The sequence below is a fragment of the Podarcis filfolensis genome, assembly GCF_964270895.1.
Source record: "Podarcis filfolensis genome assembly, chromosome: 2".
NCBI lineage: Eukaryota > Metazoa > Chordata > Lepidosauria > Squamata > Lacertidae > Podarcis > Podarcis filfolensis.
Window position 1 is genome coordinate 101,612,761 of NC_139605.1, and position 27,337 is coordinate 101,640,097.

General features: G+C 44.1%; 1 protein-coding gene across 1 annotated transcript in view; it reads left to right on the forward strand.

Moving 5' to 3' along the window:
- The window catches only part of CACNG4 (calcium voltage-gated channel auxiliary subunit gamma 4), a 90,206-nt gene that overhangs the window by 48,758 nt on the left and 14,111 nt on the right, over positions 1–27,337 (forward strand). The window contains exon 2 of the mRNA XM_083598942.1: positions 24,657–24,740. Within this exon, the coding sequence (XP_083455068.1) occupies positions 24,657–24,740 (84 nt within the window). The remainder of the gene's footprint in view (positions 1–24,656; positions 24,741–27,337) is intronic.

Below are 27,337 nucleotides of genomic sequence, written 5' to 3' on the forward strand. Positions count from 1 at the left end.
ACTATCTTGACAGGAAGCTGTCCACAATAGTCCAGCAGAGAGAGATGTATGAATGGGATTTTCTTTCAAAATGGATAGATCATTCTGCTCTTTCTGAAGGAGCCAAGCACACACAATATCCATTAAACTAAGTGGAAAAAGCACGACATGATGGCAAGAGGGTTGTGGCTGGGATTGCCGACTTCTTATGCAAGAATCCAAAGCCGTTATCCAATATCCCATAGGCACTGTGGTGCATATTTGCAGGAGATCAATAAATTCACATAACAAAACTAGGCAGTGACCGTTAAAAACTAGGTTGATTTCAGCTATATGTAAGTATACTTTACCTTCCAATATACAATATGGAATCCTGCTACTCTGAATTAATTCATCAGGAATAACTACTCCCTCTGACTGTTCAAGCAATCATTATCATGGACTCCAATCACTGCATGGTGATTGGAAGGAAATCCATCATCCATAATCTTACCACTCTCAAAAAAAACACAATCACACATGCCTAGAAATGAGAACTGTCAGTTACTGTAAGAAATCCAAGTCAAGTCATCATTTCAGGTCAACTGATTTATTATATCTGCATACTTTTGCCCATAAGAAAATCAATTAATTGAGTCCAACTGCAGTCCTGTAAGCCCCATTGAACTCATGAGACATCTGAGTGGACACGCGTCTAAATGCACTGCAAGTGACAATGTGACAGCTCTAATTGAAGAATAAATACTGTACCCTGTGGTAATTTTGTTATGAAGGGTGGGATAGAAATGTATTAAATAAAGACAAGGATAATTTGCCACTCTTCCAACTTCATTTATTTGAGTTCAGTACCGTTGTTTTTTAGCTGTGCTGATGCCTCACAAAAAAGTCATGGAACATTCCGGAATGGTGAAACCTGGCTTTAGGAAAAGCACACCACAGATCTCCACAGGGCAATCCTATGTTGATGAGCCCCATCTGCCCTTCATTTCCCTCTACAGCATGTTCAGAAACCACCTTCTTGACCATTAGACCTGTTGTTGTTGTTGTTGTTGTTTAGTCGTTTAGTCGTGTCCGACTCTTCGTGACCCCATGGACCAGAGCACGCCAAGCACTCCTGTCTTCCACTGCCTCCCGCAGTTTGGTCAAACTCATGCTGGTGGCTTCGAGAACACTGTCCAACTATCTCGTCCTCTGTCGTCCCCTTCTCCTTGTGCTCTCCATCTTTCCCAACATCAGGGGCTTTTCCAGGGAGTCTTCTCTTCTCATGAGGTGGCCAAAGTATTGGAGCCTCAGCTTCAGGATCTGTCCTTCCAGTGAGCACTCAGGGCTGATTTCCTTAAGAATGGATAGGTTTGATCTTCTTGCAGTCCATGGAACTCTCAAGAGTCTCCTCCAGCACCATAATTCAAAAGCATCAATTCTTTGGCGATCAGCCTTCTTTATGGTCCAGCTCTCACTTCCTATTGGCCATACATCAAGCCCAGCATCCTACACTAAGGTAACCAGAAACTTCTGGCTCAATCCGACAGAACCTGTCTTCACATGCAGGGGAGGTATCTCACTCAACAAGGGTTTGAGACCCCTTGGCTACTCTCACCTGGTTTAGCCAGCCAGTTGAAGCCACTTGGATGTGGCCGCTATCACATGCTGACAGCTTCTAGGAGCCACATGTGAGAACTGAGTGCAGAGTGGGCACCAAAGGTGGTCAAGCTACCCCAGAAGGAGCACAAGAGTTAAGACCCCCTGCCCTAACATGCCATACGCACCAAAGTCTCTCCATAATATATCATCCTTGTTACTTTTATCAAATATGAAAGCATTTGCTAGTTGATTCTGGCACAAAAGAATGCAAGAGGAGGGACTCTTTATAAACACTTTGTTTTGAACTTGCAAGTGTAGCACGTTACAATTCACTTTCCGTGCATTACTAATTTGCGGCTAAAATAGACTGATTCCATTGATTAGTTATATTTATTTGTCATCTCATAATACAGGTTCTCTGGGCGGCAAGTACAATCAGTTCTCATTTCAGAGGCATTAATGATGATTGGGGGGACTGCTCCAGATTAATCTAATAACTGTAGAGCGTTGCATTTCTTAGTTTGTTAGCAAACAACATGCAGACCCAGGAACAGCATGCTTAAAAGCAATGCTCTGAATCTGTAAAGGGGGGGAGGGAATGCATCCAATGAATAATTAAAACTAAAAGGGCACATGCTGCCTTTTTGCTGCCTTTTGTTCATATTTGGAGCACCAGAGCTTGCAATAAAAGTCAGCAAGGACTTTAATAAGTGCTGTTCCTTAAAAGGAGGAGGGGGAGAGAGAGAACTTATTGGCCATGTGCGGTCAACTGTTGTTTCACTTGTTAGCTTTCATGGTTTAATTTAACTGTCAGGCTTGGGGAATTAAATGCTTCAGTTGCAGACTGTTAATTAGCATAGGACAGGAACACCTAGTGATTCACGACGCTATGAAAAAAAAGCACGGGGGGGGGGTCATCACAGAACAGTGGGATATGGCATATTCACGCACATTTCTGTACACACGTTCAGATCGCAAGAAGCGGCCAGATAAAAGGAAAAACCCGAGATCAAAGGCTGCCATCTGGTTGCTCCTTCTCCACAGGCTCTGCCAATCTGCCACATTGTCTTGAGCTTTCCTCTTTCTTATAGCTATTAACATCTTCCTCCTTCTCCCCAAACATCAGTGAAATATGGCTGATGTGGATTTCATAACGTGGTAAATGAATGATGAGCAACTACTGTCACAGCTACACCTATACCCAATGCCCTGGATAGTATCCCCAGCATGCAGAATTCCTAACTAGATGGAAGTCTAGAACAATCTGCTTATAAAAGCTTTTTTAAAAAAAAAACTTGTTTAACAATAATAATAATTTATTATTTATACCCCGCCCATCTTGAAAAGCAGAGACATCACCTTGCCAACAAAGGTCCATATAGTTAAAGCTATGGTTTTCCCAGTAGTGATGTATGGAAGTGAGAGCTGGACCATCAAGAAGGCTGATCGCCAAAGAATTGATGCTTTTGAATTATGGTGCTGGAGGAGACTTTGAGAGTCCCATGGACTGCAAGAAGATCAAACCTCTCCATTCTGAAGGAAATCAGCCCTGAGTACTCACTGGAAGGACAGATCCTGAAGCTGAGGCTCCAATACTCTGGCCACCTCATGAGAAGAGAAGACTCCCTGGAAAAGACCCTGATGTTGGGAAAGATGGAGGGCACAAGGAGAAGGGGACGACAGAGGACGAGATGGTTGGACAGTGTTCTCGAAGCATGAGTTTGACCAAACTGCGGGAGGCAGTGGAAGACAGGAGTGCCTGGCGTGCTCTGGTCCATGGGGTCACGAAGAGTCGGACACGACTAAACGACGAGAACAACAACATCTGGCTGGGCTTCCCCAGCCACTCTGGGCAGCTTCCAACAAAATATTAAAATTCCGTTATGCATCAAACATTAAAAGTCTCCCTAAACAGGGCTGCCTTCAGATGTCTTCTAAAAGTCTGGTAGTTGTTCTCTTTGACATCTGGTGGGAGGGCGTTCCACAGGGCGGGTGCCACTACCAAGAAGGCCCTCTGCCTGGTTCCCTGTAACTTGACTTCTTGCAGTGAGGGAACCGCCAGAAGGCCCTCGGTGCTGGACCTCAGTGTCCAGGTAGAACGATGTGGGTGGAGACGCTCCTTCAGATATACTGGGCCGAGGCTGTTTAGGGCTTTAAAGTCAACACCAACACTTTGAATTGTGCTCAGAAACGTACTGGAATAAGTAAGTCCTGCTAAGAACTTTAGTGCCTTTGTTGCGCTTCATCCTTGAGAATCGGAATTAGGGCAAAAGTCGCAATTCAAGGCATTACATAACATGGGTTGCCATGTTGCCTACGGATGTTGGACCATAACTCCCAAGTATTGGTCATGCTGGATGGAGTTGGTGGAGATGTAGGTTGCGATCCTAGACATCTGTATTCGGAAGCATGACCAACTGAATTCAAAGGAGTTTAGGATGGCAGGTGCAGTCCAGAAACATCTGAAGGGTGCTACCCTTGTGGTATAGAGTGAGTCCTGGAAAAGAACATTCTTGACCTCATCTTTTATGTTAGCACTTGGCAAGGAAAGTTGTTATAAGCGAAAGGCATGTGAGTGAGGGAGAACATGTCATTCTACCTGGTGTTCTTCAGAAGCTGACTGTCCCTTGAGACATGTCAATTTGGACTGGGTGTTTTCTGGGTGTTCTTTGCAGTGCGTCCAGTCCTTACAAGCTACATACAGGACAAAAATAGGTGGAACACATCTGCTCAGCTCAAGAACTAATCAATGTTAAAGATCAATAATTCTGCCACCGCATGCCGCATCATTATCTTAATTTTCATATCCTTATTGAGCACTACCAGTTTATGGAAGCAGGAGCACAGAAATATCAACACGCTTTGACTATATTTTAGTAACTGCCTCTGATTATTAGCTACTGTTAATGTATCAACTGTAATCCTGTGACAAATCAGAGGACCACTTTACATCTTTCTCTCGTCCACAGTCCCTTTTTAATACTTGTGTGTGTATTGAACTTTCAGGAGCTATTTGATCCCTGTTTTCTTTTTTCCTGCACAAGAGTAATCCAATTGCTGCTGCAGAAGAGGGCAGATTTGGCATAGATTCCCATGAGCTAGGCCAGTAAGGAGATTTAAATCCCAGGCTGCCACATTGATTGGTTGGTGCCGTTTCACAACGTTGTTTTCCCTCGCAGAATATCTTGTGTCATTTCTAAGACTATGTCCCTTTTTGGTGAAAACGTGTTTTGTTGTGTATTACGTCAATTTCTACTTAAGCCCTCTTGTGTGTCCCAATAAGTAGGTGGAGTATAAATTGAATAATAATATTAATATACAGAAAAGGCACTAGTGAACTACCTGATTATCATATTTGGGGGGGTTGTGCGCTTAGCACAGCTCTCCAAGGGTTTGCAAACTTTTAGCTCCCTAGTTCTGACTATCAGCATCAAGCTGGAAGCTTGAAAACCATTAGTTTCTTCCCGCCCCTTCCTCTAACTTTAACCCACCTCTCTTCATCCGCATTGTGCCATCAATCCCCAGGGATTTTGCCAACAGGAACATAAGACAATGCCTTAGATCCGGAATGAATGGAGGCCCCAAATCAAGGTCATTGCATTATGAATCCAGACTGCATATTGAAAGCATTCCTTTCAATTAAAATGATTTATGGTATGACAGCTTCCTCTAACTTCTTGAATGAAATAAACCCTTCAGAAAGGGCTGGTATCTGGTGATGGATTGCTTAGGGCTGGGGAAGTTTTATAGGAATTCAGGAGGATCCAACCCCTTCCTAATCCAATGATGAATGTCCTTCTACATGTTCTTAAATTTAGCTTCCCCACGGTAGTCTGTTACAAACTGCAAGCTTATATATATATATATATTTGCATTTTTTGCCAGAAGATGCTATCCTTGTAACTTGAAACTGTAACCAACTCTTTCAGTAGGTCATGCATTTTTAAAGCCTCATTTTCTAGAGTTCTATTGAATATATTAAATAACTTCCCCCCCTTGCATATTTCCCCCTTTGCATTTTTACCATTTGCTGTTTCCTTATTCTGACTACATGCCGTGATGCTGGATCTTAGTCAGGGAAAGCAAGAGGCCCAATGGCCCTGGGACCAGGCACTGAGGGAAATCCAGCAAGTAGGAGAGCAGAGAAGGCAGCAAGTCCACAGAAGAGCCAAGTCTAGCAGCTGCAGTCAAGACTGACAAGCAAAGGCCAAGCTTGAGCTAGGAAGCATTGTTTATCCCTGTATTGCCAAGGAAACTCAAGAAGCTGCTAGGGAACAGGGGGCTGAGCATCTATGGAAGCAAGAGATGGCATCTTAGACTGAGAAACCTTCAGCTCTGTAGCTTATGATGGCACATCACACAGAGCAAAAGAGAACACAACCAGAGGTTCCAAAATCTAGCATCAATAATTGCCCAAACTATACTTGACCAAGTCTAAAGGCTCTAAAACTATGTATTTGTTTAGGGGGGAAATTATAAGCCCCTTTTAATGACCCATCCTCCCTCACACTGCCTCTTGAGTACAGTGATACCTCGGGTTAAGTATTTAATTCGTTCCGGAGGTCGGTTCTTAACCTGAAACTGTTCTTAACCTGAAGCACCACTTTAGCTAATGGGGCCTCCTGCTGCTGCCGTTCCACCGGAGCACAATTTCTGTTCTCATCCTGAAGCAAAGTTCTTAACCTGAAGCACTATTTCTGGGTTAGCGGAGTGTGTAACCTGAAGCATATGTAACCTGAAGCGTATGTAACCCGAGGTACCACTGTATATTTCCATGTATAATATGATGTATTTTTACTGGAGTGAAATGATAAAATTTTGGGGTCGTCTTCTACACGGATAGTGCAGGGGGGGGAATGGGCGACTGGTGGCAGCTGCCAGCTGGAGATTGTCAGTGGTGATCGAGTGATTGGTGTCTGAGGCAAGGCGTGCGATTGGCAGCGGCGGTCAGGTGGGTGAGCAATTGTCTGCAAACCCCCCCCCCCAAAAAAAGCTCAGCAACTCTGGGCAATCCCCCCATTTCCTTAATTTCGAGTCCCCAAAAATAGGGGTTGTCTTATACACAGGGGCGTGTTATACACGGAAAACTACGGTAAGTCTGGAAGCAAAGTGCCTACACTCATTTATTTCAGTAAGCCTAAGCATGCCTAACTCTACATAGGATCTGTCTGTGACTTGCCTTGGGGAGACCCATGATGACCTCATTAGCAAAGTCTGCAAAAGGATTTCATAAGAAGACTGAACCTCTAGGATTTTAGGGAGCAGTTCCTAGAAAAGGTATACAGTCATACCTCGGGTTAAGTACTTAATTCGTTCTGGAGGTCCATTCTTAACCTGAACCTGTTCTTAACCTGAAGCACCACTTTAGCTAATGGGGCCTTCTCCTGCTGCCACGCCGCCGGAGCACGATTTCTGTTCTCATCCTGAAGCAAAGTTCTTAACCCGAGGTACTATTTCTGGGTTAGTGGAGTCTGTAACCTGAAGCGTATGTAACCCGAGGTACCACTGTACTAGCTACTTGAAAGAATGATAGTTGTAGCATTGCAGCATAGACAGAGGGAAGACCTATGACTACTGCCTCCCATTGCATTCTGAGCTCACGCACCAGACGGCTGTTGCTTCCAATGGTGGCAATGCGCAGGTGTGGCTTGTGTACTCTGAGCTCGGTACATCCTGGCAGGCAGCAGTTGCATAATCCCACTCAGAACGTGCTGCTGGGCAGGGAGTCAGGGTGGACGGAGTATCGTCTACAAGCACCCATGTATGGAAGGAGACATCTTGCTTGGCTCTGAGCTGCAAAGCAGGAGGTGGAGGCAGATGGCTTCAAGACATGTATGAAAAACAAAAGAAAACAAGGAAATGTGATAGTAACAGTGCGCACTGTGCGTTTCAGAAGGTGGCAAGCCATGACGGGTGCCTGAATAGAGAAAACAACGATGACTTCTGGAACGACACAGCTGTCAATTCATTTATCTTTTCTTCTGAAGAAATGATGGGCCTTGATGCAGGCTATAGAGACAAGCCCATCAGATCATGGGTGATCACCATATTAATGAGAGAGAAGGGATGAGAGTCTGGAGGACATGAAACCAAATGGATGACAGCCCATCCCAAAGGGAGGGAGAACTCCAGTACTGCTGTCTCAGTGGGTTCGGGACACAGTTTGACAGCATGGAAATAAACACGGATTGTCACTCGAAGGATATGGATGCTTCATCAAGCAAGGAGACTACCACTCGTGGCTTCATCAGACAAAGTTTGATATTTCAGGGTTTTCTTATACGTATCTGGTAGACTTGCAGAAGGAGCAGCTTCTACACAAAATAATAATGTGGATGCAATCAGACATAAAACAAATCCGCCTTCAGATACTAGTGAGAGCATGTTTCAGTCTCCCAGGACTCTCTGTTGAGGACATAATATAAGAAGAGTGCTGATGGATCACCCCAAAGGCTTAGCTTAATCCAGCTTTCTGTTCTCTCAGTGGCCAACCAGATGCCTACAGGAAGCCTTCAAGCAGAGGCCAATGCCACACCATTCTCCCCACTTGCGCTCCCCAGCCGCTAGTATTGAGAAGTATTCAGCCTCTGATACCAAAGGCAGTATGCAGCCATCTTGTTATTGCTCTCTAACAGCACCTGTTAAATTAGCACAGCAAGGCTACAAATACTGTACCGCATTGCATTTTACTGCCATTGTGAATTTGCTTTACATACACATCAAAGCACTGCACAGCATTGTGAGAGGCTGCACAACTTTCATTTCATGGTCATTTGAAAGCACCAGTTACTATTTTTCTCTGTGCCTACGTGTGCATAAATAGTATTTGTAAACCATAATTTCATCCTGCTTTTTACTTAATGGATTTTTAAAACTGGAAAGTTTTTGGGTTTTGGTTTTTTTAAAGGAAAAGCATTTTTAGTTGTTCTGAAAATGTTTTTCAGTAGACAGGTGAAGCCACACCAAGTTCCTTTTACTTTTTATCCTATGCAACAAAGAATTTTAGCAGACTTGACAGTGGTTTTATTGCATACGGAGTGACTGCCGGTGTTTTTGCCTGATGCCATGGCCTTTGGCTAGTACAATAAAGTTTGTGGTGATGCTACCAAGCTCCTTCATTTTTCCAAATTCATGGAGCACGTGCCCTCCTTTGCAGGAGGCGCCATTCTCACGTACCTGGAACGGTGATGCAATGTTCATCCTAGGTCTGCTTTCTCAAGTATTGGAAGCCACACGGTCATAAGGCTCTGCTTAGTGTCAGAATGTGAGACTGAAATCAAGATCAATCCATTCCTGGGCCTAAGAACACAGATATATCTTTTCCACTCAAGCAGTGAAGAGTTACAGGTCTTACCAGGAAGATTAAGTGATGAAGACTCCAGGTGACAGGGACTGGTCAGAGAAGGAATGGTGGAGACGCCTCCCCAGCCTGACCCTTCCAGAGAAGAAGAAGACAGTTCAGAATTGTTGTTGCTGTTTAGTCGTTTAGTCGTGTCCGACTCTCCATGACCCCATGGACCAGAGCACGCCAGGCACTCCTGTCTTCCACTGCCTCCCCCAGTTTGGTCAAACCCATGCTTTCCTTCAGAATGGATCGGTTTGATCTTCTTGCAGTCCATGGGACTCTCAAGAGTCTCCTCCAGCACCATAATTCAAAAGCATCAATTCTTTGGCGATCAGCCTTCTTTATGGTCCAGCTCTCACTTCCATACATCACTACTGGGAAAACCATAGCTTCATTCATGGATCACTGCCTTGCCATGGCGAAGGGGCTTGAATAACTCAGAGAAGCTATGAGCTATGCCGTGCAGGGCCACCCAAGATGGACAGGTCATAGTGGAGAGTTTTGACCAAACGTGATCCACCTGGAGCAGGAACCGGCAAGCCACTGCAGTATCCCTGCCAAGAAAACTCCATGGACAAAGTTCAGAATTACAACAGGGGTTTGAGGCAGATCACAGCTCAGAGGCAGATGAAGGGGAAAGCTGGGAAAGAATGGGAGAGGGGAAGGAGGCAGAAGAAGCATCAGGAGGGCAACAGCTGATGGACACAGTGGCTTTAGAAAGCATTCTGGACCCAACCCCAACCTCCTGAACCCAGCGAGCCTTGAAAGTAGTAGAGCAAAGAGCTCAGAAGCAAAGGGCCCTCAGCGCCACCCATAGGGGAGATGATGATGAATGAGGAAGTGGGAGGGAAAGGGGATGGGGAGTCACTCAGGACAATGCCATTATTCTAAGAGGCTGCATTTCAAGCCTCTCTCTGTAAATATTGACTAAAAAGCAGATGGTAAGGACTTTTCCTTGTCTTCTCTGCTCATGGCAACCTGCGGTGGGGCTTGTTTCCTCTGCAGCCTGACACCAGGAGTATTAGGGGGAATAGAGTGTTTCCTCCAACAACAAAAAGCTGTTGTATCAACAGTTCCTATCAAGTTATAGACATGGAGGGAGCACAAAAAGATGTTGAATCAGAAGGGGGAGGAAAGACCAATTAAAATGGTGATATGATAACAAAAGATCCTGAAGGCAATCTTTGAGGAATGAAAGCATAAAAGGAATGAACTAAACGTACCCATTAGAGAAGGTTGGCCCACGCATAACATGGCAAGCCAATAGGATGCCCTCATCACATTTTGGGTGTTGTCACATATTACAAACATCTTTCTAAGTGTGACGCTGCTTTGAACGTATATCAATTACATTGCCAGTCCCTGTTAACCCAGAGACTATCCTTCTGCAATTATGCTTATGGCAACATTGGTCCAACTCTGAACCATGGTTGCCCATGGCACAATTGCAGAAAGAATAATCTTTCAATAAAGCATGCATTAGCAGTGTAATGTGATCTGTGTTTTTAGGTCAAAGCAGCAAATTCGGATCAGCCCAAAGCTATTCTATGTTTAGTAAGAGAATGACTTCACTGACCAACCATAAACATGTTTACTTGGGGGATTGCCTCACTTAATTTAGTAGGACTCAGGTCCCCAATGCCCCCAGCTTTTATTGATGGAATGGTATTAATATCAGTTGCATAAAGTACATAAAAAAAACATGGATGTGCAAATCAAGAAAGGACTGGGTCTCTCCCATGGAGTTCATTAGCAAGAAACTTTAAATTTAGACATACATGTTTTTTGTTTGTTTGTTTTTTGTTTAACAATTGATGGTGCAATTTATGTTTTCGTACTTAAACTCAAGCATCCTTCCGATATAAAATTCAAAGTGTGAAGTGGCTCTTAATTGCAGGTTAGTATGGGCAAGGCTGTAGCCATATTGCTTTTGTACTATTTAAGTGACTGTTGCTTAAGGTCAATTGAATCAAACAGTGTTATTTTTAATTTAGTGTGTTTTCTTTTTGTATTGAGGGGGATAGAAATCAATTGGAGGAAGGGTTTACCATGCTTCAACTACGTAAGCTGATAGAGCATTAAAGAGAACAGGGAACTCATGAACACAATGTATTATGTATCACTATTGTGTTCTATTGTTATTGCTGTTGGCATTATTGTAATCCTGGGATCTGCTTGGACAAAGGGCATTGTAGGAATGTAAATAAGCAATGGATCTGCAGCCAGTTCTACACAAGTTTACTCAGAAATGAGCCCTATTTACATCAGTTGGACTTTCCCCAAGAACAAACAATAAAGGCTGCTGGCAGCTTAAAAACTAACAGATTTATTATGGCATAAGATTTCAAGCTGCTGCCATAACAAATATGTTTGTCTGTAAGGTGCTACAAGCCTCTTCATTGTTTTGCTAACACAGACTAAGGCGGCTACCTTTGTGGAAGTTATTCCCAAGTGTCTGTTGGATTTCAGCTGTAGCCTGTTGCTCTTTATGTCTGTGAGAGTTCTGCGTCCGAGATAGGTAAAGGACCCCTGGATGTTAAGTCCAGTCAAAGGCGACTATGGGGTTGCGGCACTCATCTTGCTTTCAGGCCGAGGGAGCCAGTGTTTGTCCACAAACAGCTTTCCGGGTCATGTGGCCAGCGTGACTAAACAGATTCTGGTGCAACGGAACACCGTGATGGAAGCCAGAGCGCATGGAAACACCGTTTACTTTCCCACTGCAGTGGTACCTATTTATCCACTTGCACTGGTGTGCTTTTGAACTGCTAGGTTGGAAGGAGCTGGGACAGAACACCCCATTGCGGGGATTCGAACCACTGACCTTCTGATCGGCAAGCCCAAGAGGCTCAGTGGTTTAAGACCACAGCGCCACTCACATGCAGCAGACGTGCATCCGAGATAGCAGGCACAGCACTTGTGAAATATGGAGTTACAATCTTAGTCCAGACAAAGTAACAACAGTAACTGAGTTTTTCAGATTTTTTATTTTTTTTTAATGGACTATAAACTCAAAACTACTTTAAGCTCTGCCAGAAGCCTTAGATTCTTAATTGGAAATACATAAACCAGTGTGATATACAGTCATACCCCGGGTTGAAGTAGCTCCGGGATGACTATTTTTGGGTTGCGCTCCACGGCGGTCTGGAAGTAACGGAGCGCATTACTTCCGCGCCGCTTGCGCATGTGCAGACGCTCAAAATGACGTCATGCGCATGTGCAGAAGCAGCGAGACGTGACCCGCGCATGCGCAGACGCACAGACGTGTGTTACGTTCGCTTCAGGATGTGAACGGGGCTCCAGAACGGATCCCATTCACATCCAGAGGTACCACTGTAGTGGTTAGCCCAGAACTTAGAAGACCACGGTTCAAATTCCCACTAGCTAAGAAGCTCACTTGGTGATCTTGCTCCATTCACTGTCTCTCAGCGAGGACAGAATGGGAAGGAGGAGAACTATGCTTGCCACCTTGAGCTCCTTGGAAGAAAGGCAGGATATAAATATAATTAATACATTTAATTTTAATTTAATTTCATTAAGAAGTGACATTTGCCTTGCCAGGATATGGAAGTGTGAGTAAGTCGACCAGTTTGCAAGGGATCATTTAGTGAGGCGCTAGCTGGTAAAGCCTGGTGAGGAGAATTTTACACTTCATGCAAAGAAAGTGCAGCAAAATAGTTAATAAGCATTTGACCCAAACCATGCAAATAATTGTCCTGAACAAACAGAAAAACTAATGGAGGAGAACAATGCATTCAAGCAGAGCAGGTAGGCCTCAGCTGTGTACACACCATAGGTTTAAAGCACATGACTTCCCCAAAAAATAAATAAATCCTGGGGTCTGTAGTTTGTTAATGGTGCTGGGAATTGTAGCTCTGTAAGGGGTAAACTACAGTTCCCATGGTTTTTTTTTGGGGGGGGGGTTGTTTCATGTGCTGTTAAGTGTATGGCATTAAGTAGCCTAACAGATAATGACTCCTAAAGGTAAAGGGACCCCTGACCATTAGGTCCAGTTGTGACCGACTCTGGGGTTGCAGCACTCATCTCGCTTTATTGGCCAAGGGAGCCGGCGTACAGCTTCTGCATCATGTGGCCAGCATGACTAAGCCGCTTCTGGTGAACCAGAGCAGCGCACGGAAACGCCATTTACCTTCCCGCCGGAGCGGTACCTATTTATCTACTTGCACTTGACGTGCTTTCGAACTGCTAGGTTGGCAGGAGGTGGGACCGAACAACGGGAGCTCACCCCATCGCAGGGATTTGAACCGCCAACCTTCTGATCGGCAAGTCCTAGGCTCTGTGGTTTAACCCACAGCACCACCCGTGTCCCTCAATGACTCCTAGGGCTGAACAAAATTTATGAAAAAAGTAGATATACACAGTGCTATTTTTCTAGAAAAAGAGGTGCTGGAACTCACCATGAACACCTCCCTTGTTCTCTTAGAATGGAAATGGCGCCCACCTGAGAGGTGACAGAACTAAGTTCCGGCGAGTTCCGGCTGGAAAAAAAGCCCTGGATGTACATATGTAAAAGAGATTCGCCCTCCATGTCAGCATGAGCCAATTTACAACTTTGGGAGTCAGAAATGAGAAAGCAATCATATCCAGTAAATGGGGCAAGAGATATCTCTAAGTTACATCCCACTGTGCTACAATGCAGCCAGGCTGGACAAAGTGAGGTGTTAAAGAGCATTTGAAGTAAACATTTTTTATATATATAAAAAGAAAAGAAAGATGTGAAGGGGAAGATAACAGGGGTAAAGATATAATAGCTTCTGACAGTGAGCCTTTGTGGCAGAAAAGGCTCACAAGGAAACATTCAGCTGAAATGAGAGGAGGCAAGCTTCTCTACCCCTTCTCAAAGACCCGATAGATCTGGGAGAAAAAGATTATTTCAGAATGGAATGTATCAGAATTAGAAATGGATGTGCAATGGAGGCCAAGCAGTTTGGGGTCAGAATTCCAACATGGAATGCATTTTCTAATAAATGGGGCAACGGAAGAGACGAGATACAGCTGAATTCTGAGCTTTGGTGAATCTGGTTTAGTGTAGTATAACTGGGATTTTATAAGATCAGAATGAAGCATTGCAACATCGGTTGCTGGTGCCCAGGGTGGGGATGTGCATGCACACACACTGGGGGTGCCAGGTGGGTGTTAGCCCAGCCCTCACCCCCCACTGGAGCAAAGCGGGGCTATGCTGAGCCGCTTGCCTACCCACACAGAGTGGGGAGCCCAGTTGTCCAACACAGCCCCATGTCAAGCCGCCTTGGGGGCACCTAGGAGCACCTGGTTTGTGTCCCCTCAAAAATTGTGCACCCAGGGCCATGGCTCCCCTGGCACCCCTCATGCCACACCCCTGGAAGAATGAATTTTGTTTGCACCACAAAACTTTCCATCCCTTTAAAGCCCTAAACGGCCTCGGTCTGAAGAAGCGTCTCAACCCCCATCGTTCTACCCGGACAGTGAGGTCCAGCACTGAGGGCCTTCTGGTGGTTCCCTCACTGCGAGAAGCCAAGTTACAGGGAACCAGGCAGAGGGCCTTCTCGGTAGTGGCACCCACCCTGTGGAACGCCCTCCCACCAGATGTCAAAGAGAACAACAACTACCAGACTTTTAGAAGACATCTGAAGGCAGCCCTTTTAAGGGAAGCTTTTAATGTTTGGTGTATTACGGTATTTTAATATTTTTTTGGAAGCCGTCCAGAGTGGCTGGGGAAGCCCAGCCAGATGGGCGGGGTATAAATAATAAATTATACTATTATTACTATTATTATTACTACTATTATTATATATTATTTGTTGTTGTTGTTATATTATATCACAAATCTTATATATTATATTATATCCCATATATATATATATATATATATATATATATATATATATATATATATATAAAATATCCCAAATCTGCTCTGGAATATGGTTGGATTCCACCCACCTCCAATGGTGGCACACTTTTTCTTTCTGTTATATCATTCTACCAAACCCCAGGACTAGCTTTTTTTATAAAAAAAAAGTTGTGCAGAGGAATTTTAAAAGTCAGGGGTGACAAGGAAGCTACTGAGAGGAATTATCGCAGGATAATCATTGTGCGTGTGCTGACTTTTAGACTGAGGCTAAAATCAATAATCTCATTACATGCAATGAGCCATGACGGGTTTCTGCATAGGCTGTCTCTTGATGTGTCTTCAGTAAATGGAAAGCAAGGTTCCAACATGCTAGGTGGGCAATGAAGTATCTACTGCAAACACCCCCAGTAAACGCCACTCCATTTACAAAAGTCCCAGCAAAGATAATGAAGGTCTCAGAAAGACCCTGCTGTTTACGCTGCCTGGAATCAACCCAAGACAATGATGAATGCAAAATGAAGTAGGTCACATATAAAAAGGATTTAGTTCACATGCAGCAGATCACACTCTCAACTTGAGGTTTTTAAGACAAGCAAATGCTAGGCAGATGAAATGATCCTCTGTCCCTTTTAGGTGCAAAGAAATAGCAGTAATATGTAGGAGAACATGACAAGTGCAATTGGTTTTACTAGTGAAAGAAGACACACACAAAAACCAGTTAACACTTCAAGACAACCAACAGACACAATGCCCTTCCCACAATCTATTGTAATATTGCAAGTGTTTGTTGGGTTGCAGCCAACCAGAAGTTAAGGTAAACCATCATCGAATCATAGAATTGTAAAATTGGAAGGGACCACGACGACCATTTCGTTCTACCCCCTGCAATGCAGGATCTTCTGCCCAACTTGTGTTTCGAACCCATATATAAATGACTCCTTTACCATAGGTATTATTGAAAGTTCTGAAACTTGTAGGTTTGTGTCGTCATCATCATCATAATTTGTATGCCGCCTTTCCATATCTTTCCACCACACTCACAACATGAAAAGAGTTACGTAATTAAAACCATTTACCTTCCTGCTGGAGCAGTCCCTATTTATCTGCTTGCACTTTGACGTGCTTTCGAACTGCTAGGTTGGCAGGAGCAGGGACCGAGCAACGGGAGCTCACCCCGTCACAGGGATTCAAACCGCCGCCCTTCTGATCAGCAAGTCCTAGGCTCTGTGGTTTAACCCACAGCACCACCTGTGTCCCTTTAGACGAAGGCATCGTTCCCTCTTATTTCCAATATTCAGAGGAGCTTGGTGTGTATGCAGCCAAATGGCACTGTCCGAACATGAGGGATGTATTGGAAGGTTCAGGGAAACATCAACAATTGCAGGTTTGTTTTAAAGAGTGGGAAACCCACAAACATTCTAGCAAGCAGCAAGTGACCTCAGAAGGCTGGTGAACCAAGGGGGGGGGGGGGAAATGGAATTGCCTATTTTAGAGCAGGGCATAACTCACTAGGGCAATATACAGGAGCTCTCGATGCTGCAATATTTTATTGCAGCTCTGACCTGTCAGATAAATCCATCATTCAGGATTAATTTGAAGTTGTGTTTGATGCACCTTTAGGAGAGGGTGTGTAAACTATTTTTGCTTTCACCATGAATGAATTTGATTTCCGTAAGGCTAGAATTTGTTTTTAGTCATAATAAGACTTTGCAGTTTTCAACTTTCATCAATCAGTTTATGGAACTAATATGCACGGCTGCGCATGAGCTCAGGACAGTGTGGAAATATTATGCCACCTCTACAGTCTAACAGCAGGAGGGTTTTCTGTGCAAAGGGGTATTTGTGTAGGTGTGTGTTTACATGTACACAGACAGTATAAGCTAAATTGGGTGGAGAATGGTATGCTTTTTCAGAGAAATGATGAGGTAGAAATACTGAAGATGTGTTTTAGGAGTTGCTAGACACATTAACTGACCTAGCAGAACATTTGTGTAGTTGAAAAAATAATAATACAATGCTTTGTGACAGGTAAGTGTTGCTTTGGTAATGTTATGAAAAAGCATTACATAACATTATGAATGGGGAGGAAATTCAGTCTGTTTTGCCTTTTAATGTGAATCGACCTAATTACGGCTTCCTGAAACAATGTGTGAACTGAAAAACAGCTTTGAAATTCACACTTCTCAGGATTTCTTGCGATACAGTTCTCCAACCAAAAACTGTATACCAAAATATAATAAATTGAAAGAGATGTTTAAAATAACATTTGTAAAACAAAAAATAAAAAAACCCAGAAGCTTTTTTTCCTAGGAATTATAGGGATAGAACTACCTAAACAGTATAGAAATTTATTCATGTATGCGACTACAGCAGCAAGAATGTTATTTGCCCAAAAACGCAAAGAAGCAGTCCCAGTGAAAGAAGAATGGATAAAGAAACTTATGGCCTATGCAGAAATGGCGAGACTTGCTGGAAAAATAAGAAATCAAAATAACAATTTTTTTTATAAAAGAATGGAAATGGTTTATTGAATATGTACAAATAAACTGTAAACAGATAAGGACATTGACAGGAATATTGTAGTAACCTCCAGTTTCACAAGAGTAAACAATTAAAGTAGATGAATAAAGTAGATGAATAAGTTGAGTTAATTTAGAATATGCAGGAAATGATAAAATAAACTTAAGGAACCACAGAAAGAGGAGGAAGGAAGTCGAGTTTTGAAATGTTAAAATGACTGTAAAACTATTGAAATGTATATAACTGAAAACCATAACTATTTTTTTTATAAAAAAAAGAAAGATGGGGCGTACTGTATACCAAAATGCATATGTTCATAAATATGAACTGCATTATGTTAGGGGGAATTACATACAAAATGTGTTAGAGGGGGGAATTCACATTAAAATGCTGATGAATTTTCAGGAGGACTTAAATTAAAAAATCACAAACTGATGCAGAAATGTGGTGAATCGGACGTAAAAATGGAAAAAATGGGAACTAGATAAACTATGATTGACAGATTCAAAATGGTTTGTCCAATTCCCACATAGTGCTGTAGCACTTACTTAAATGTTGTTATTTTTGATGAATGGAACAGCCACCAAAAAACTTTAGTCCTAACAAAAAACAACAACCACAAAGTCTCAGATCAGATAGGAAGTATTAAAAAAACACGATTAAGCTAAACAAAATTGCCATATACTTTTTCGTTGTGTAAACTGTGCCTGGAGGGGCTATTGCATGCAAGCCACCGTGTGTATGCAAGAGATTTGTTACTCCAGAGGGAACGAACCACTTCAAGCAGCAAAGACTCATAATGTTGAATCTGGTGTCTGCCAGTATATTTTCTGTTGCTACCTGGTGGCAGTCTGCTTCATTTTAATTAGGCAAAAAACCCAACACATAGTAGCAGATATCTTGTTTCACATGGAGCTTCATGCTTCAGAGAAGAGGCAAAGCCCACCCACTAGGAAAATGTATAATATATTTTTCAGAAGTTCTCATCCTAATTCAGACCCTCCGAGTGCCCCTATTTTGCCTGAACAGTCCCTGATTTACAGAAGCCATCCCAGTTTCTGATCAGATCCTGGAATGCCCTGCTTTTCCTTACAGGTAAATGTAAAGGGACCCCTGACAGTTAACGACTCTGGGGTTGCTCGCGAACGACTCTGGGGTTGCGGCGCTCATCTTGCTTTAAAGGCCGCTTCTGCAGACAGTTTTTCTGAGTCATGTGGCCAGCAAAACTAAGCCGCTTCTGGCAAAACCAGAGCAGCGCACGGAAACACTGTTTACCTTCCCGCGGAGCGGTACCTATTTATCTACTTGCGCTGGCATGCTTTCAAATTTCTAGGTTGGCAGGAGCTGGAACCGAGAAACAGGAGCTCACCCCGTCGTGGGGATTCGAACCACCGACCTTCCGATCGGCAAGTCAGAGGCTCAGTGGTTTAACCCACAGCGCCACCCGCTTTTCCTTAAGGCTTTTCCTTAGGACATCCCAATTTTCACCAGAGAAATGCTGGAGGGTATTGAGCTTTGCAGCCCCTGAGTCAAGGAGATGGGTAACTATACAACCTTTAGAAGACATCTGAAGGCAGCCCTCTATAGGAAAGGTTTTTTAAAAAAAATGTTTAATGTTTTGTTATGTTTATATATATGTTGGAAGCCGCCCCAAGTGGCTGAGACAACCCAGTCAAATGGGTATGGTGGTATTATTATTATTATTGGAATAGGACATCCCAATTTTCATCAGGGAAATGTTGGAGAGTATGCTATCTGCAAAGGCTTAAAACTGTTAGTCATCTAATCATATTACCACAATCTCTTAAAAAACAACAACCACCTCTTGGTAATCCGGGCAGGTGGCTCACCTGTGGTCCTTTAGATGTTGCTGAGCTACAACCTGAATTATCCCTGACCTTCAACTATGGTGACTAGGGCTGATGGGAGTTGGAGGCAAGCAACATCAGGAGGACCTCAAGTTATCCATCCCTAGTGTGAGTTGGTATATGATATCAATAGCCGAGCTCAGCAGTCTTCATGTTTTATTGACTGCCAACACTGTCAACCAGAGCCCTCCGTATAAGCAGTGAAATGGATTGACAGGATCAAGTTCTATGTTAGGGACTTACAACTGCAGTACTGCCATGAGTGGGCAGAGGACAGGATTGGGAGGGGGGAGGGCTCTATACTTTTTAGGCATATACTGTATAAGGAAACTTTCTAAATTAACGCATTAAAGAACTTTCAACGTATTCAACTTCTTCCAGTTTCACATTGTTTTACAATGGATCTCCTAAGTGCACCCATAAGCCACCTCGCCATAACATTTCTGGTTACAAGCCAGTACAACTGGACCTTGCACAGAGTAGTGCATTGGCTCCCAGTACGTTTCCGAGCACAATTCAAAGTTTTGGTGCTGACCTTTAAAGCCCTAAACAGCCTCAGCCCAGTATACCTGAAGGGGCGTCTCCACCCCCATCATTCAGCCCGGACACTGAGGTCCAGCGCAGAGGGCCTTCTGGCAGTTCCCTCCCTGCGAGAAGTGAGGTTACAGGGAACCAGGCAGAGGGCCTTCTCGGTAGTGGCGCCCTCCCATCAGATGTCAAAGGAAATAATCAACTATCTGACTTTCAGAAGACATCTGAAGGCAGACCAGTTTAGGGAAGTTTTTAATGTTTGATGTTTTATTGTGTTTTTAATATTCTGTTGGGAGCCGCCCAGAGTGGCTGGGGAAACCCAGCCAAATGGGCGGGGGTATAAATAAATATTATTATTATTATTATTAATTATTATTATTATTAGCAAAGTTTTGTGCCACTGCAGGGAAAGCAGCATCCTGAACTAGGCAAACGAAGAGAACAATGCCCCATGTGTCTTTAACAACACCTGCCACCTAGTACCTTTCTTTGGCACTAAGGAGAAAAGGCTGTTGGCCATTACAATGGCAGTCACTGCTGCCAGTGGTCAGGGAATTGGGAAGAATTCCAGCACCACAGGAAGGTTGCCTTGCATGTTTCTGGTCACCTCTACAATCAAAATGGGAAGCGTCAGCCTGAAATCCTGCACTCAGTCAAATATTAGAATTACAAACACAGCAAGAACAGACATTGTCGGTAACTCCCAAACGCTTGTCGTTCTTCTCACTGCTGTGCTCTGTTCACCCCCTGATGATTTCCATAATCATGTCACCAGCATCTGCAGGCTGCACATGTACACTGTCTGCAAGCCCTCTTCCTACAGCACCGATTGATCAACCCACTAATCTCAGAGCCCAAGGGACGGGCTGACCAGGGGAGAAGCAAGCAAGCTTGTAACAGCACAGGGCTGTATTTCTTGTCTCATGAGGATCAGATGCAAAGGAATCCCAGCATAAGCGAGACCTCTTTCAGATCACAGTTAGTCTTCTTGGTCAATCACCAGAATGAAGGCTCAGGCTCGGTTTTAAGCTTCAGCTTGTACGGTATCTGACATAACAACAGAAATAAAATTAGCGGATTGAAATCTAATGACTGCAAGAGTGGAAGGCAGCTTGCCCAACCAAATATTCTCTTGCCCTCCTCTCTTTCCCACTCCTTGAGAAGCTCCTCCAGTAGGTTGGAGATGGTCTTCCTGAATGGTGTGGGCTGTACTATTATGTGGCTTGCAATGAGAAGGGGAAATCACCTGAAATGGGGTAGGAAAATCCGGTACAAGCAGAGCTCTGCAGCTGCAAGATTCCTCTGCCTGATTTCAGGGGATATTCCCCCTCTCATTCAGCCCCAACAAGACAGCCCACACTGTTCAGGTGGACTCCCAATTCTCTGGATAGGCTTTATGAGGCCTATCCTCTCTCCTAGGAGCTGCAGATGGGGAAGATATTGATTTCAATAAAACATTGATTGTGTGAGGTGCCTTCTGCTTGCAAAGCCATAGGAATCAATCCAAGGTGCTTAAATATTTCAATCCAACTCTGTAATTGCAAGGAAGTGCCAGGGGTTCCATGCAGACAGGGCTGTCTTATCCATAGGCGCTAGGGGTGTGGGGCACCCGGGCGCGAGGCTCTCAGGGGTGCCAAGCCAAGAGTCCAGGGAAGAGCTCGCCCGTCGGTTGGAGCGTTGCGGCGGGCTCTTCTGCTGCGCCGCGAGTTCGGGGGCGACCGAGCCAGCAAGACGCTGAGGCGGCCGGTCGGCTCCGCCCTCCTGCGCACCTGGGACTGGGCAACCAGGGGGGCGCCAGGCGGACCTTGCACTCTGGCGCCACATATGCTTAAGACAGCCCTGCATTTAGACATGATAAAGACCTACAGTTTATAGTTACACGAACAAGCCTCAGGCTCATCAGATGCTTTCCAAAATTGTCTTCACTCTGAACTGTGGTTTACCAAAACAAGCCAGCTGCAAACCATTGCTTATGAAGATGCCTTTCAATAAACCATAGTTATAATTAACCACAGTTTAGGGTTTTGGCTCAGTGCTAACTGCAGTTAACTGAAAATGGCTTCCAGTCGCCTCGCAGTTGCTCCATAGGCAGTGGGAAGGGGCGGAGCCTCCCATTTCACCGCGTGAGGTGAAACTTTCTGGTAAAATGCTACTTTGTAAAGCTAGGCCTCAAAGACAGAACGTGTGCAGATAAGCAGCGTGTGGACAGGCACTTGAGTAAGTTTCACAACTCACAGGGTGTCAGACAGCAACTGGCTGATGGCAACCACTTATCCTCTGTGTATTTTTCCTCAAGAAAGCTTGATTTCCTGCCCTACGCAGCAACTGCCTGCTTTCAGAGCCTCAGGACCAAATCAATGTGTGTTTTGCCTCCTGATGTTCTCTCGCCTTCTCCTTTCCACCTCTGGCAGCTGCCTTCACCCTGACCACCTACGTTATTAAAGCCGCCATGCGATGCTTCCAATTTGTTCACGGCACGTTCTATGGACAGCTTGAATCACCTGGCGCATGGCTTACGTTGTAATGACAGCATTAAATGTCTTCTGACAGAGTCTCACAAAACTGGCACTCAAATCTAGACGCTTAAATTAGAGCCCATCTTAAATAACAGCGGGAAAGGAGCAGTCTTCCTCCGCATGAGATCAGCAAGGAGGAGAGCTGCCCAAAGGAGGTCTGCTTTGTTACGAGCTGAAAATGCACAATTGTAGCACAAGATTATGGTGGAAAGGTGAATAAGGACTCTGAAGACCATAGCAGAAAGTGGAGAAGATGGATGTTATCATGGACTGAATGTCTTAAATAGTTTTTTTTTGGGGGGGGGTGTAACCAACAGATGGAAAATTGGAAGTCCTTTTATCTTTTTTAAAGGTTTCTTTTCTTTTGTCTCTTTATTTCCCCCCACCCTCCCTTTCTCTCTCTTTCCTTTCTTCTTCTCGTTTCTTTCTTCTGGCCTTTAATTTGAATTCAGCCTGATCTTTTATTTCCCTTCTCTTCCCTCCCCCTCCCCTTTTATGAAGATCACCCGCTCTGAGACCCCACAGCTAATTCTCCCCTGGCCTCCTCACTGGCCCAAGTAGGACTAACTCAGCCAGCTAGCCCTGGTGATTATCTAATGCTTATTTCCCCTAAATTGATTTCTGAACTTTGAATTTTATTGTTATTCATGTATTTATACTGCATTTTATGCTGCTTTTACAATTAAGTGTTTTAAATTTGTTGTTAGCCGCCCTGAGCCCGGTTTTTGAACTGGGAAGGGTGGGGTATAAATAAAAAATAATTCTTCTTCTTCTTCTTCTTCTTCTTCTTCTTCTTCTTCTTCTTCTTCTTCTTCCTCCTCCTCCTCCTCCTCCTCCTCCTCCTCCTCCTCCTCTCCCCCCTCCTTCTCTTTGTTTCCCCTCTTTGTATCTTCCTCCCCCCCCTTAGGGGTCCTATGCTTTGGTCCTTTTTTAAGGTCCAGGGATTGTATACTCATGGGGGGTGGTAGATGGTTGATGGAGGGACCCTGAGTGGGTAGCAGCAAAATGTTGCCTTGTCTCTCTCCCTCTCCCTCTCTCCCTCTCTCTCTCTCTCTGCTCTGCGAACTGTGCTTCGTGTCCTCTCCCATGACACCTCTCCTTTTTCTGACATGATTTTGCTGATGGGTGATGGAGGACAAAAGATGGGAAGAGGTGCACTGAAGGGGCTCCATAAGTAGGAAGGAAGCAGGTGCTGCTAGCTGCGCCCCTGAGGTGGCATCCTCCTTTGGGCTCCAGCCCCTCAGGGTCCCAGGCTTGTGGCCCACCTGTACACCTGTCATGTGCATAGACCTGGGCCTACACATCCCTTTTGCAGATGTCCATACTAAACATGTGGATATCAAGAGAGTGTGGCTAGCAAGCAGGAGTGTCTTGGTGTGAGGCAGGGGCAGGGCCTATGGCAAGGGACTCGATTTCATATATACAGTGGTACCTCAGGTTAAGTACTTAATTCGTTCCGGAGGTCCGTTCTTAACCTGAAACAGTTCTTAATCTGAGGCACCACTTTAGCTAATGGGGCCTCCTGCTGCCGCCGTGCCACCAGAGCACGATTTCTGTTCTCATCCTGAAGCAAAGTTCTTAACCTGAGGTAATATTTCTGGGTTAACGGAGTCTGTAACCTGAAGTGTATGTAACCTGAAGCGTATGTAACCTGAGGTACCACTGTAATACACAAAGGAGGCTGCAGTCTTGCAGAAAGACACATGAAACATGTCTCTGCGCAACTTGGGAGAGACAACTTTCCAAAGTACCATAGTGTAGGGGGAAAGTATCACCCACCCCTATGGCTGTTGGCATGCAATGGGGAGGGTGAACAGGTCACTTTGGGGTTCTCTCATTCTTCCAGCCTTAAGTTCGCCTCTCCACATTTCTACATCAGTTTTGTTTTGTTTTATAAAGGCCTCCTGAAAATTCAGCAGCATTTTGGTATGCAATCTTGCCTAAGGTACAGTTTCACAAAGCCTTTCACCCTTATGTAACATGTTTTTGTATGTTGTTTTCACTAATATATGCATTTATTTATTTTTTGCACGCTTTACGCTAAATTCAAAGGTTGGCGGTCCTTGAGTTCCCGTATTGCTTTGGAAAATGCAGATCCTGTAACTTTGCATTTTAATGTGAACTGAATTCAACTTCCCCTCTCTCCCTAGTCATGCAAATCCAAGTGATGCAGTTAACAATGTGAAAGCAGGAGCGTAAAAAGGAAAGGAAAGGAAATGTGAAAGCAGAACTAGATCTAGATGAAAAAGACAGAGCTACTCTCAGAAATTGCATCCTCCCTTCCCCCGTGGAATATGGAGGTGTCGTGATGGACTAATTCAGCCCAAGATCCCAGCCTTACAGGAACCATTTTATGCAAGCTTTAACTCCCCTTGGTTTGTTTAGCAGGGGACAGGGCAGGCATGAGGCAGGCCTCTTCCAAGCAAGCTCCAATCTGTTTCTTTTGTGTTTTTCTTCTTTTCCAGGGATATATAAAGGACACTGTTTTCGAATTAACCACTTCCCTGAAGACAATGATTATGATCATGACAGCTCTGAATACCTTCTCCGTAAGTGAAATATCCAGCATCTTAATCATTGCCATTCTAACTCCATCTTAAATCAGTTTTATACACTGAAAATGCATAAAGGAACAAACCTAAGTTGTTGGACTTTTCCCAGATGCCCGCAGCACTGAATGGGAATAGGATTTCAATAACTTGGAGTAAAGGTAAAGGGACCCCTGACCATTAGGTCCAGTCGTGGTCGACTCTGGGGTTGCGGCGCTCATCTCGCTTTATTGGCTGAGGGAGCCGGTGTACAGCTTCTGGGTCATATGGCCAGCATGACTAAGCCGCTTCTGGCGAACCAGAGCAGCATACAGAAACGCTGTTTACCTTCCCGCCGGAGCAGTACCTATTTATCTACTTGCACTTTGACATGCTTTCAAACTGCTAGGTTGGCAGGAGCTGGGACAGAGCAACAGGAGCTCACCCCCTCGCAGGGATTCGAACCGCCGACCTTCTGATCGGCAAGTCCTAGGCTCTGTGGTTTAACCCACAGCGCCACCCGCATCCCTTTAATAACTTGGAAACATGCGACCAAATATTTGCCTGGCTACTTTTAAACAAGGGGCAAATGGGGCTCGTCAACCTGGGAAGGTAGGTCATCTAGGAGAAGGAAAACGGGCCCTAAATCTCCTCTGTGTTGTGGCACATCTTCAGGTAAAGAAAAGGCTAAGAAGTAAACCCTACACAAATCCAGAGTGGAGTCCCTAAGACGGTTGGATGGTGTCTGATATGTCTCCTTCCAGCAACTCCTGCAGCCAAGCTGGTGCCAAACATATTGCTCTGCTTTCCTTTGGAGTGAGGCCGAGATGGAGGTCTTGTTATCTGGGCAGCCCAGGAGCTCCATAAACACTGCCCAGGCTTGCGCCCCAGGGAGGTCACTTAGGGCTTCACCCCGGAGGTGCACTCCATTGTCTCTCGAGACAGATGGAGGGCAACAGATTTAGAACAATACGCATCATTCACCCATCACTACTACCTCTGTCTCTCCTCACATAATGTTGTCTGTTTAGTCTGGTCCCCAGATTTCCCTCCTGCCCTTGTATGAAGTTTCCCCCTCCCCGAAATATCTCCCTGAGTTCATAGTAGCATTCTTTGCGCCTACTATTTCCTCCCAAGTTTCTGCTCCCACCATCCTTCTTTCCCTCAAATCCTTGCTTCCACATGGCAAGTTATTTCCCGGGCCAAACAGATTTTTCGCTTCCCGCACAGATTTGTTAAATATTTTTTCAGCATTCTGCCACTGACAGCTTCTGCTGGAGGAGATAGAATGTTTGTAAACATTCCACAACACCCTAGAAGCTCGACTTTTTATAAATAAGGTAGGAGGAAAGGAAGGTAGGTAGGAGGAAAGGCACTTAACAGTTGATAGCAGATGTCATTTTTTAAGCTAATTGTATACAATAGTTACAGCTCCCATAATACCGATGCCCCAAGAGAGCACCAAAGGCGCTTGGAAGGAGGGGGAGAATAAACAATGAAACTGAAAGATGTCCAGATAAATGCAGTCCTGTTTATTTGTTCCCTTCTAATTCAAGTTTAATAATGAGAGTAAGATGCTAATTAACAAAAAATATATAATGGTCATTTTCTGTCTTGCTTGGATCTGAGGCTATAAGTGTATGCGCAATGATATGAAGGGAATAACATGCTGTGTCATAAAATTGAGGATATTGAGGTGAAGAGACATATAGCACACAGATCAGCAACCAATTTGGCCTTGGGCCACTAGTCCTTATGAATGCTGAAAAACAGAACCATGTGCTTTCATTATGCTTTCAAATCACTCTTCCGAATTCAAGATGAAAGGATAGGACAGAAACTGAAGTTTAAAGAGGAAAAAGAACAAACTCTCCTGCCTGCAGATATCCTATTAAGTTCCACATGTTCCATTCAATAACTGCAGTAAAAACTGCCACTTAAGTACAACCAAAAAGATTATTCTTTTGAAACAGGGGAAAAATACATTTAGAAAATTAGAGATTCCCTAACTCTAATATTCTTCCTTTTCCATGCCAGTTGATATAGTGCACATGTTGAGCAATGGGAGAACACTTGCCTTTTCTACAAAACATAGGCTCAAGTCAAGTTGATACCAGGTCAGCTGAGAGTAAATTTTAATTTTAGTAATAGGAGCAAAAAGCTATCAAATTTTGATATATGCTAGAGAAAGATGGTCGTTTCTTCAGAAAGCTTAAAAGCGGTAAGATAAGAGGCATTAAGAGACTAATTTTCTTGTTCGTTAAAAGTCTCCCAATGTCTTCTTTCATCTATCTACAAAACAATTCAAGATGAATCACAACCGCAACGCCTAGCTGATTCTCTTTTCGGGCACACAATGGCCTCCATAGATTCTAACAGTTTATTCTCTTCGGTGTACTGGAGCGGACATTCACTATGCACAGTACCTAAAAGCAGCAAGTTCTGTACTGCAAAAAGGCAGGAGCAGGTCCTTTTAGTTTAGCTAGGCCATATATTAAAACGAAAACAGAATAATCAAAGCACAGTTTTATGAAAATATTATTTTCTACAGCATAGTCATTCCACTATTATCTCTGAGGGCCAAACTGGGTGTGACATCTTTTTCACATACTTAAACA